The sequence below is a fragment of the Montipora foliosa genome, chromosome 7 (assembly GCF_036669935.1).
Source record: "Montipora foliosa isolate CH-2021 chromosome 7, ASM3666993v2, whole genome shotgun sequence".
NCBI lineage: Eukaryota > Metazoa > Cnidaria > Anthozoa > Scleractinia > Acroporidae > Montipora > Montipora foliosa.
The window spans coordinates 17,936,601-17,949,100 of record NC_090875.1 but is presented as its reverse complement, the minus strand read 5'-3'; the positions used below and the strand labels follow the sequence as shown (position 1 = coordinate 17,949,100).

Below are 12,500 nucleotides of genomic sequence, written 5' to 3'. Positions count from 1 at the left end.
ATCACAATTATTGAAAGCTAACCGTTTTAAAACGGATTCTTAGACTTTCAATACTATTTATCAGCGATATTTGAAATGGATGCTTAAATTTAATGCACCTATCAATGTAAACCCCGTGGGGGGGGGGGGGGGGGGAATGCGGGCAAGGGGTGGGGATTTGACCAAGGAGCAAAAATTCTGGTCAATTTCCCAAAGGTGGGGCAGCATACGTTCATCAAAATGTAGTTAGAAATCCCCACCCAGGACTAGATGGCCTATGAAGTAGCAGATATAAAACAACCATAAAAAACTCACCTTCTCCGAAACCCACGCCATTCCAAAGCCAAGAAAGACGATGCCAGTTAACCACGCTTTATCTTGGTCCCAGTCTCTCCGCTGAAAAAAATTAAATGTCCCGACCCCCGAGCAAAGGTACTCAATCAAACCTCCCACAGAGGAGATGGATTTCACCGTCAAATCCCCACCCCTTGCCCGCATTCCACCCCCCCCCCCCCCCCACAGGGTTTACATTGATAGGTGCATAATACTGTTTATCAGTGCTATTTGCAGGCAATCCGCAGTCTGCCGTTTGCAGTCTGCAAATGTCACACACCGTTACTTCATGTTTTCTGTGAAATGAAAGTGAAATGAAACCGATGAATAACCTGGACCGTGCGGACGAAAATAAAAAAGGTACGTTCAATAGTTCTCATTCGAAATAGCATTTTCTAGAGGTAGTCTAGTTTAGGGTAATCCATTTGGCTAGTCCATCGGGGTAGTCCATGGACTGGGGGTCAGTGTTTTGTCCACCACCAGTAACGGTATCGATATATCTTCGCTACAAGAAAGTCGACGTACCTTCACGTTTCCCATCAAGAAACCGAAGGCTAAATTCTTCCGAGGCCGATGACGCATTCTCTGTACTATAGAAGGAGACTCCTAACGGCAAAAGCTTTCTCCAGAAAGAAAGCCGTTCCTGTATTACAAAGGATCTACTTATGCCTCCGATTTTGTTGACCAACACCGCCATTTTGCTTATTGCAAAATCGCCCCAGGCCCTCCCAACCTCCGTTAGCGTAAACTGGGTTACCTGTGGTACGTGTTACACAAAGAGTACTTAGAATAATCATAAGAGTAGATGTAATTGTAAGAAGCATTTTTGAGTTGTCATTTTAATCTGTCTTGGTCCTCACTTGTTAATGAATGACCCAAACGAATAAGATCACGGTAGAGCATTTCAAAAGAGCATTTTACGCTTACAATGTCAACAGCGTTCGGTGGAAGACAGAAACGCAAGCCCCTTGTCAAAACCATTTTTTCAGCCTCTTCCACCTAAAGCTGTTGACATAGTAAGCGTAAAATGCTCTTTTGAAATGCTCTATCGTGATCTTATTGGTTTGGGTCATTCATTAACAAGTGAGGACCAAGACAGATTAAAATGTCAACTCAAAAATGCTTCCTACAGTTACATCTACTCTTATGATTATTCTAAACAAAAGCGAATTCTAACTAAGGATGAGAGAGTACTTATGCGCTGCAACGCTGGCTGGGCCAACCCTGGAAAGAAAAAAGAAAAAAGCTTAGGAATCCAATAGGTACTCCTTGGTAACTCCTACAATGGAACTGAAGCACGCCAGGTGATTGAGCTCGAATGCGGCATATTTCTCATCATCCCCAAAGCTGCTCAGTCAATTTTTATTTTTGTAATAGATTCTTGTTTATAAACAATTTTTGAATAAATTATTACAATTTGATCAAGAAATCCACCCAAATGCACAGTACATAAGCTTAAAGAAATATTGTTTGGCTTCCCAAATAAATTTTATTTTACACTTGAATGTCCAAACAAATATTTTCTGATGTGCACAACTTTGGCTACCTATTAATTAATCATTTGCAAGAAAGAAGACTTGAAATACAAAATGGATAAAATTCTCGTCATCTTTAAATTTATGAAAACAACTCGCCGCAGTATCAAATATCAACCCAAATATGCAAGAAAAGAAAGCTTGTTATCCATTTTCTGCTTCTTTACTCAAGGGAAGGGTTTTTCAGTAAAGGGTTAACTAATTTGCTAGCCTGAACACAGGCTCAACGTGCATCGAATGGCGGGGGAAGGGGGGGGGGGGGGGGCGGTCAACAGCTTGGTATTCCTGTTCTGGGACTCCCTCTTACCCAACTAAGTCTCTTCCTCAATTGAAGGATTATTCTTAATTGCTAATTTGTGCCAAGGGAAGTATCCCCTGGATTATCGTTCATTTTGGACACTGAAAGCTTGATAGCGATCATCAGAATGGCATGGCAAAGAATGGCATGGCAAAGACTATCCAGAGCTCATCTATCCATGCGGCCATTTTGGACTTCGCCAAAGCTTTCGATAAGGTCCCTCATAGGCGACTCCTAAGGAAGCTGCAGTACTATGGAATCCAAGGGTCGCTCCTAAAGTGGTTAGAGTCGTTTCTTACACAACGTTTTCAATCAGTTGTTTGTGAAGGCCAGACATCAAGTCAATGTCCGGTGACTTCTGGCGTACCCCAGGGTACAGTCCTCGGTCCCTTGCTCTTTTTATTATACATAAACGACTTACCAGATACCGTGCAATCATCAGTTTGGCTCTTTGCGGACGATGCTTTACTTTACGGCATTGTCGCTCGCGATGCGGACTGGGACCTTCTCCAATCTGACCTACGCAGGTTAGAATCCTGGCAGTATCACTGGCAAATGGAGTTCAATCCTTCCAAATGTAAAATTGTTACCATCTCACATAAGAACAATCCACCCCAGAGAAAATATGTCTTCTGTGGCTTAGAGCTGGAACAGGTGGATACCGTCTCATACCTTGGGGTCACCATCAGTAACAAGCTCAAGTGGTCAGCCCATGTTTCTATAACAGCAGCTAAAGCAAGCAAATCACTGGGTACAATACAACGCAACCTTTGGAATTGCCCAAAGAAAGTAAAAGAAATTGCATATACATCCCTAGTACGACCGAAGCTGGAATATGCCAGTGCGGCTTGGGACCCGTTTTTAAAGAAAGATGTCAGTGCTCTGGAAATGGTTCAACGTAAAGCAGCACGGTTTTGCTCACAGAATTATGATAGATATGCTAGTGTTACGGACATGATTAAAGACTTAGGGTGGGCCACGCTGGAAACGAGAAGAAGGCAGGCTAGATTAACGCTTATGTATAAACTAACTCATGGTCTTATTGATATCGATACCCGAAAATATTTGATTCAACATCCTGAGAGTCGCACGAGGGGAACCCATCAATTTAAATTTCGCGTGCCATATGCAAATAAAGACATTTTTAAATTTTCGTTTTTTCCAAAAACTATAACGGACTGGAACTGCCTCCCTGAGGCTATTGTTTCATCATCCTCCTTAGAAACCTTCAAATATAGGTTAACAGCTTTTCTTAAATAATAGTTATATTTAGTTTGATATAGTTTTCTTTATTTAAAATTTTTAAATCATCATTTTATATATTGATATTTGTTTTTTTTATGGTTGGTGTGATAACCGAACGGTTCTTAGCGACCTAATATATGTAAATGTAAATGTAAATGTAAACTCCTAACTTCTTAAGTCTGGCTGCTCGCCTGAACTAAACCGTGGTACACTCACGCGTACTCATAGCACAGAGGATAAATAACATGCCCCGAAAACACGTTGTTCAGTGAACATACGTATAGCAATTTACAGAATTTATCTCTCTGTATGAAGTAGCACTGGCAAGACGCTTCCCTTCTGTACCATTCATCGTGAAAAAGCTCAGAGGATCTTTGAGGATCTTCTAAGGATCTTTAAAAGATCTTCACGGATCTGCAAAATATCTTTTAAGATGAGGATCTGGCTTTCAAAGATCCTTTTACACGCTTTGATTTGACGGCGCTCAAGTTAATTTTCTCATTTAAAACGGATTATTCATTTCGCGCGCACCGGTGGCTCAGTTGGTTGAGCACCGGGCTGCCATGCGAGAGATCGTGAGTTCGGCTCCGAACCAACACTCAGCGTCTTTCAATAACTGAGGAGAAAGTGCTGCCTTTGTAATTTCACCCGCAAATGGTTAGACTTTCAAGTCTTCTCGGATAAAGACTGTAAACCGTAGGCCCCGTCTCACAAATATCTTCCATGTTCATAACCTCACTGTGGGACGTTAAAGAACCGACACACTAATCGAGAAGAATACGTAGGGAGTGAAATTCCCGGTGTTGTGGATGTCCTATGAGAGTATATGGCTGGCTGAGTATAGCAGGTCCACATCAACTGAATAGCTGCCAAAAATCAACCTGCTTAAACAAACAAGCATTTAATCGTTTTATTTACTCAAAGAAATCAATGCGAGATACCTGCATAAAAATTAACGCTTTAAAGTTACAACTACGCCGATAACTTAATGAAAATATGGTCACGGTTGCACTTTGAAGCCGTTACTTGTGAAAATGATCAATGGCGCTTCATGTAATTTACACGTACTTCGTAGCACGTTAAAGTAAACTTCATTTTCCATTAAATAAAATATTCTCCTACTTCTACCGTTACTTGTGTAAAATAATGAAAGGCGCTTCATATAATTTACCTGTACTACGTTTAAATAACATAAAATAAATGTTCTTTGATTAAAAGATACTTCTACTTTGACCTGTTAGCACTCATTTTCCCTGGAAAGATTAACAGTTTTCCTAGTTCCTATCTTTGACAACGTAACAACGTATTGTGCCAAGTTGAAAGGTCGTGAGTCCATTTGTACTTGTTCTCACGTGACCTACTGCTGCTTATATTGTGTGCACATGGTTTAGCGAATACCACGTGAAGAACGAGTGGCATGAAAATGACCGAAACTGATTATTTATAGACTCCTACCTGAAGCGTGAAGTCTTATGTCGGTTGGGAAAATCGAACAATATATTGCATCATAGAAACTGCATTTGTTTGCTTTCCATCGAAATTTCTAAAGAAATTACAATTACATTTATATGTGGTTTGCACGTTACGTCATCGCCGCCCTGTAATGGCGCAAACAATAGAAAAACTTTAAATTACAATGACCACAACCAGGTTTTCTGAGCCCGCGAGACTGAGCACCCCCTGCAAACCATTGTTTTAACGAAAACTGCTGGTCAGCAACCTGGTTCTGGTCATTGCTGTCTAAGGTCTTCCCAAACAATAGGCCATTCCGGAATTGCGCAGCGAACCTGGGCGAGTTTCAAATTTGAATTAATCGGTAAATTGACAGTATCACACCATCACATGAAACATTGAGATTGGCCATCTTTCCAAGTTTGAAAAGAGAGAGCAAAAGAGAAGCAGCGTTTTAGAGCCCCTGATTGACACCTGGTAGGGAAAGGAAGATGGGGGAGGGGGATAGGGGTAGTTTACGTTTGATTGCACGAAACCGGTTCCTAATTTTTCGCTCTAGTAATAGACCGATTCGGATAAATCAATGTTGTACCCAATTCACATCCTTTGGGAATAAAACGTTTTGATCCAGGAATTTCCATATCATTTAAATGCGAATGAAACATTATCACGCAACTGCAACACACGAAGAACCTTAACGCCGAGAGATTTAAATTGGGTACAACATTGAGTTAGCCGAATCGGTCTATTTAGCATAACACTGCAATTTCCATTTTCGGGTATGGAACTAATTCAGCATTTACATCAACTTGTTAATTGAAATCCATCCGAAAAGCTATTGTAATAACAAGAAAGTTTCTTCTTCACAATGTCGACCTCTTTTTGGACGGACTGTCCAAAATAATACCCTGCAATATCACTAATTCGCACAACACCCTGTGAAGAGAGCGACTGAATCTGTTTTTAGTGAGTAGCGAAGAAATGCCTTGAAGAGATTGTGCGTTGCATTGGAACAGCAAGTTTGTTCACGAATTCCCTCAGTGAATAATTAGTAACGTCAGATCGATTGATAACGTCAGATCGCTTAAGGTGATTCCCTGGTTTTGCATTGCGCATTCCTACTGCGCTCGATTTTTGCGTCATCAGCACGCGCACATGAGCGCGCGCGCGTACAAAACATAAGGGATTTCCCTCAAACTAAGCTCGATAGCGAGATAAAAGCTCCTTTTCTCTTAAACGAGCACGGTGACCCCCACTTTTTATTTTATAAATTCAATGAGAACAATATCCGCAATAACTGAGAAAAAATTTGGCAGAAATCTATAGCTACTTTTTTGGCAAATGAAATAAATGCTACAGATAGAGACGTAACGGGCCTAGCAGAGCAAGTCCAAATTATGTTTCCTTTAAAGGATAAAAATATCAATTAATAATGCAGGGTATTTGAAGCCATTTTTTCTGGGACGTAGATGAATAAGCAATCAAAGAAAGTCGAACTCTGTGTGATATAGCACGCCGCATTGAAAAATAATTGATCTTGTTTGTTGTGCACTGAGATAACCAAAAGTCACCTAAATAACCATATTTGTCAGCATCGTGGCATGAAAACAAGCACGGTGACCCCCTCTTTTTATTACCTTTTTAACATCTCCTTGTACTGTAATGTCATCATACCAAGTTTCATCGGAAATCTATGACGGGTTCTTTTACCCGGGAATCACCTTAAATACTCGGGTGTAAGACCATTTAAGGCTTTAAAGACCATAATGGCTTTTCTTTTTGTCGCTGCATACCCAACTTTCTCAACTCAAGGATCTAGTACTGAGTAAGAAACAAAACAAAAACGATATTTAGTAAAAAGATGATTTTTTACTCTGATCAACAATAAGAATTTGGTTTTTGTCTCTGGTCAAAGCGATCTTCTAATGGCAAATAGGGTACTCGTTTTCGACTTTCGAGTTGTGAGTGCATCGTTTTCGAGTTTGGATTCGGCTTCGTTTTCGACTTTGGCGTGCTTAGTTCGTTTTCGACCTTTTGGGTGCTTTCGTGCTATGTTTTTCGTTTTCGAGTGCTTCCTTTTCGATACTTCTCCTGCCCTAATGCTCTAAGAGCAGAATAGGCAAGCATGCTGGTTTGGTTAGATGTGCATGTTTATCGGCAGTAAGGCTCATATCTAAATCGTCGGGTGTTCTCAAAGCCGGAGACTTTTTCTCTTATCTTTACCAGGCGTAATTTCATTTTCCGTCTATTTGTAATAATGCAGGAGTCAAAACAACGCGATATCACAGAGCTAATAATAGAACGATTTCCGTTATATATTCAAAACTGCAACTGAACAAATCACTTTCCGCTCCTTCGCCAAGTAAACAAGATTCTTCCAAACTGCTGTCTTCTCGTCCTGCTGTAATATCTGTATTGTTTTAATCGAGTCTTTTAAATTATTTACAAAAGGTAAGTTAAGTGCTTCATAGGTTATACAACGGCTTAGGAACAATCAATTCTATTCGAACATCACTACTTTGCAACAAGGCATGTATGGTCAGATTGTTACTCGAGATCAGGCTGGCTCAAAAGGCGCGCTCTTCTGTTTGCTAAGCTTATCAAAAAAAGTCTTTATCTTAGAACTCGATTTAAAGATTGAACCGCTTACATTTTGCTTTTGACACCATTACAGCTTGTTTTACTTTCTTTAAAGTCTAATTCATGCCATATACATCTTTTAGATTAGTTTCACACTGTGACAAAGGAACGGAAACCAACTGTATGTTTCTAGTACATTGACGAAAAGAAAGTAGTTTATGAGGCACGGATCATTCCAAGAAAAAATTTCCTTCCTTACTCGTCATATCTTTTTCCTTTTTTTTATCAGACCGCAGATTTCGTTGCTTGGTCACGCTGTAAGTGCTATGCTGCAAATGCTGTGTCTTTCTGAGTGACTCAGGAATCGCCGAAAAAGGTGAGTAATTTTAAAGTTTACTACTATTATACTTATACTTGGTTTCGGGGTGCAGGGATGGCGCAGTGGTGAGAGCACTCGTCTCCCACCAATGTTGCCCGGGTTCGATTCCCAGATTCGGCGTCATATGTGGGCTGAGTTTGTTGGTTCTCTACTCTGCACCGAGAGGTTTTCTCCGGGTACTCCGGTTTCCCCTCTCCTCAAAAACCAACATTTGACTTGATTCGTGTTAATTGTTAATTTCAATTTACAGTGTCCCCAATTAGTGCTTCAGCGCTAGAACGACTCGACTCTTAAATAAAGTTCCTTTCCTTTCCTTTCCTTTCCTTTCAAGCCTGAGTATTGCGACTAGTTCTGTGAGTTTGACTACAGTTCGCCAACGGCTGGGATTAGAATTCAGGACGGATAAACAATATCCTTATATCCAGTAGGCTTTACAAAACAACCGCATCGCCTGCTTGAATTAAACAAAAGATTCAGGCGCGCAACAGTTAATTGTATCTATATTGCATCCGTGGTGAAGTAAGTTATTGATCGATGTGAGCTAAACTAAGTCTTGCTTAGAGGATGGTAAACTATAGTTTTTATAATGATGGCCGACACTTAATTAAGTTTTCCTATCTGGCAATTTTTCCTCACCAGTCTGACCAATCAAGTGTTATGTTCTAAAGACAGGGAGCTCCTAACTCATCATCGTCTTTGATTCATGAGTTTTTCCTGAGTTTGATAGGACTTAGAGGCGTCCAATAAACCATCTAATTCAGGTTTAGATTAAAAAACCTGATTTTTTCAGGCCTATAAAAATGTTTATTCTTATTAATACCACTCATGTATTTGGTAGCAAAATCTTTCTTCCCGCTGTCTTCAACTACTTTAAGTCCCCTGTTGCGATGTATGACTATTCACTAACGGACGATTTAAGATTCAAATACCACTATAACATGAATAAGTTTAGTCCATATCATGCCTGCGTCAACATTGTATTCGAAATGATCAGATATTCAGATTCGATTTTAGGTGATTTTTTTGGTGGAAGTTTGCAGTCTGTAACAGACCATAATTATTTCGTCTCTTCCCCGTCAAAAGGACTTCAAACATAAAGTATCTAGCCTGTTCCAGGCTCTCAGATAGTCGAGAAAACGAAAAGAACTGCGTGTGAAAAGCGAGTGGGGGCTTGGGTCGAGGCGAGGCGGGAGAGCCTGTAAGCATCTCTTTAAATTCTTCATTCCAGTATACCAGCTCCTGGTATACCCTCTGATTGGTCAATTTTGACAGTTTACATCAACACTTTCGTCATCATTTTGATTCACGCGCGGAGCACGAAAGAAAGAAGTCAACTCTGTCGCCGAGTATCTTAAAGTATTCCCAAACGTACATACCCTCAGATTCGAGCAAAAGTTGTGTCTGTTGAACTTAAGTCGAAAAAAAGATCCGTTTGCAATGCTTCCAACTGGTTTTGGTAAAAGCATAAATTTTCAGTTACTTCCGCGCGTTGCGAAAGCGCTTCAATGTTGTGATACGACATCTCTCCACACCGCTTACAATATAGCATCGCCGGGTACGATATATAGTTCGAATTTTATCGCACACACAACTATTATGTCTCCTGCACGCCACAATTGTTAGCATTCAACGGCGCTCTCTGAAAACTCTGACGAACGAGAAAAATACAATATTATGTTATTCTTTCTTATGCAAATAGTTGGCTGCGTATTCGAATTCACCAGCTAGGGTCAATTAAATTTCTGCCTTCATCGCCTTCGAAAAAATGAGAGCAAAAAGAAAAAACCACTTTGAAAGAGCGCAAAAAGTTGCCGAAAAGAGGCTTGTATTTCCGATGCATGTCTTAAAGCTTTAAAAGATCAAGCGATTTCAGGAAGCGAAGGTGATGGCTACGTGTCTGTATACTGCAAATGCAATTGAAGCCATCCACATGAAATATCAGTCTTTCACATTTATTATCGGTTGTCCTGATGAATCAGAGCTGAAGTTTATTGATGAGACCATCTTATCATCTAGGCCAGAAACTTCAATGGTCGGGTTTCTGTTTTCCTTGGAAAAGTCAACAGAGCGTCGGGAACTCGCAGCTTTCGAACTGGTCGTGTCTTTTGGTCGAATTTGCTAAATTTCCCGTCGGTGATTTCCTTGACACTCGTTTCCCGGTTGCTTTGACAATGCCTTCGTTCGTTTGTAAAGTTATTTTCTTAAAAGTGCCTTAAATTCTGGCTAACGTACTCGCACAAGTGAGACAACAGTGACAACGGAAGGTTTTTCGTTCCACACAAGGTCCAATTCGAAGGAAGCAGCAACATCGTCCAACACAACATTTTCGCCGCCAAATGTAAGAAACGGATAACGCTAAATAGGGGAAACTCTAGGAATCTTCGTTCCCAAACACGTCACGTTTTTCTTTGAAAACCTGAAGAACTTAGAAACATGGCCTTTAGAGAATCAACGCATCACCTCTGAACAACAATAAAAGAATTGCGTTTGAACTCGCGTGGAACCACACAATGCCGCCCATTTTCAACACTTTGACATTGACATTTTGACGTGCGAAAGGTTGTTTGCAAAGTGGGCGGAATGAAGAATTTAAAGAGATGCTTACAGGCTCTCCCGCCTCGCCTCGACCCAAGCCCCCACTCGCTTTTCACACGCAGTTCTTTTCTCGACTATCTGAGAGCCTGGAACAGGCTAAAAGTATCATTTTCTTATCCCTTCGCAATGCAATTCCTTTCTACCTGTGATGGACTTACGATGTTTCGGCACTGATCGTAACATTAATGCTCCAATAGCGGGGGGTTTTGCTAAAAGCAGGCCTGCGACGGCCTGCGGCGGCCCAGTCCTGATTTTCCATTTTTTTTGTCCAGCAGTAAATCCACGCGCATGCACAGATCTGCATCGGGTTTGGGCGTGTAAAATGGACAACGGTGAGTTTGAATTTGATTACCATTTAATCATTTGAATCCTTGTTTGTGTTTGTTGCATGTTGTTCAAATAAAGACGTTTTCATTCTCTGTTCATTCGTCTCTTTACAGAAACCGATAGCACTATAGGGCACTTTCATTATCGAACGATATAAGTTATTTTCAAACCATACTTTAAAAGTGAAAATATCATAAATAATGAGATATGTAAACATCTTTTTTTTTTTAAGTTTCTGAGTTACACAAAGAAAGTATGCAAACGCAAATCGACCGCCTTTCATAACTGTTGCCTGCCATTGCACAGAATTACCGTAAGATCATCTGATTACAAAGTCAGAATGTGATTGCCTGATAAACTGACAAACGCAACTCAGTGACAATTCGCAGTTCACATATCTCACTGATTATCTAGCTTATGAAATTTTCAATCTCAAACTGTGGTTTGAAAATAACTTACATCGTTTGGCAATGGACTCCTCTCTATCGCGTGCTGTAAACAGACGAATAAACAGAGAATGAAAACGTTTTTCACTTAGCAACATACAACGAAAGAAAGGATCGAAAAGGATTGAAATTATTATTAAAATGGTAAACGAATTCAAACTCACCGTCGTCCATTTTGCACGCCCAAACCCGATGCAGATCTGTGCATGCGCGTGGATTTACCGCTGGACAAAAAAACTATGGAAAATCAGGACTGGGCCACCGGCCGCAGGGCCGTCGCGTGCGGTGGGTCGCCGGGCCGCTTGGCCGCGGGCCTGCTTTTAGCAAAACCCTCCAATAGTTCATGAACAACTTATCTAGCTAACTCAATGAACCACTGATCCTTGGCGTGCAGTTATAACTTATTGTGAACACCCAGTCAACTATGATCAAATAATATGAATAGGACATTTATGTCGAGTCCTCATCTTTAAGTTTTTCTTTGCTAAAGTTGTCGTTGTTCTGGGTTTTTAGTGATAAGTGACGTCTAGACCTCTCTAATTAAATGAAACGCGTTTTGTCGTATAGCGATTGGTGCGTCAAATGCAAAAACAAAGGGACACGAATGAATAAAGATTCAAGAAGCAAATTTTCAGAAGGAATATTTGAAGCTCTTATTCTTTCCTAAGCGTTAGTTTACTATTGTACCAGCATTTCAGCTCACTCAGTTTTCATTGGCAACGCCATTCTGAATTTTGCAAATGCTGAACTTGATAGGAATTATTTGATTTTATTTGTTTAATGGTTAAGCAAGTAAAGCAGAATTGTTTTGCTCAGTGGTTGACTTGTTAAAAAAAAGGAGGGTGTGATTCGGAGTTACTTTTAAGCTGCAGTCATCCATGATTCAGACATGTAAATATTGTGGTGGATGTAAAGGAATACCGTGGAGTGGGGACTGCAGACTTCAGAGTGCGGACTGCGGACTGTGGACTGCGAACTGCGGACTGCGAACTGCGGACCGCGTATAAAACGAGGACTGAGTCTGAAAGGCGGACTGAAGGCTGCGGACTAGGCACAAAACGCGGACTGAGTGCAAAACACTGAGAAAAAGGCACGGAGCAATTAAATGGCGACAGTTTCGTGCCATAATTGTCAGGTGCATAAATGTCACGTGATAGTTGTTAGCTGACTTTTTTTTTCCAGCACGGCCGGTTTAATGTATTTATCAGAGGCAAGACACGAAAGTAATTTATGGAATCCTTCGCGGGTCAACAGCTTTATGTATGGAAATCGAGAAATTTGAAGGACTTCAGTGGGAGATGCCATTCTGATATTTAGACAGGAGTCTGTTT

At 40.6% G+C, this 12,500-nt stretch overlaps 2 protein-coding genes across 4 annotated transcripts in view; one reads left to right on the top strand and one right to left on the bottom strand.

Annotated features, from left to right (window-relative positions):
- Positions 1 to 1,032, bottom strand: part of LOC138010973 (methylglutaconyl-CoA hydratase, mitochondrial-like) — a 53,415-nt gene extending 52,383 nt beyond the window's left edge. The window contains exon 1 of one of the 3 annotated variants that reach the window (XR_011124606.1): positions 838 to 1,014. Coding sequence is in view for 1 of the 3 variants with exons in the window: in XM_068857996.1 (XP_068714097.1) it covers positions 838 to 1,009 (172 nt within the window). In the remaining 2 variants the exon portion in view is untranslated. Of the gene's footprint in view, positions 1 to 294; positions 424 to 837 lie in introns of those variants that run through there. The other 2 variants (XM_068857996.1, XM_068857997.1) reach the window with 2 other exon arrangements.
- A 6,162-nt stretch (positions 1,033 to 7,194) lies between these two features.
- LOC138010968 (tetratricopeptide repeat protein 28-like) overlaps positions 7,195 to 12,500 on the top strand; it is a 40,202-nt gene continuing 34,896 nt past the window's right edge. The window contains exons 1-2 of the mRNA XM_068857988.1: positions 7,195 to 7,293; positions 7,712 to 7,798. The gene's annotated coding sequence lies outside the window, so the exon portion shown is untranslated. The remainder of the gene's footprint in view (positions 7,294 to 7,711; positions 7,799 to 12,500) is intronic.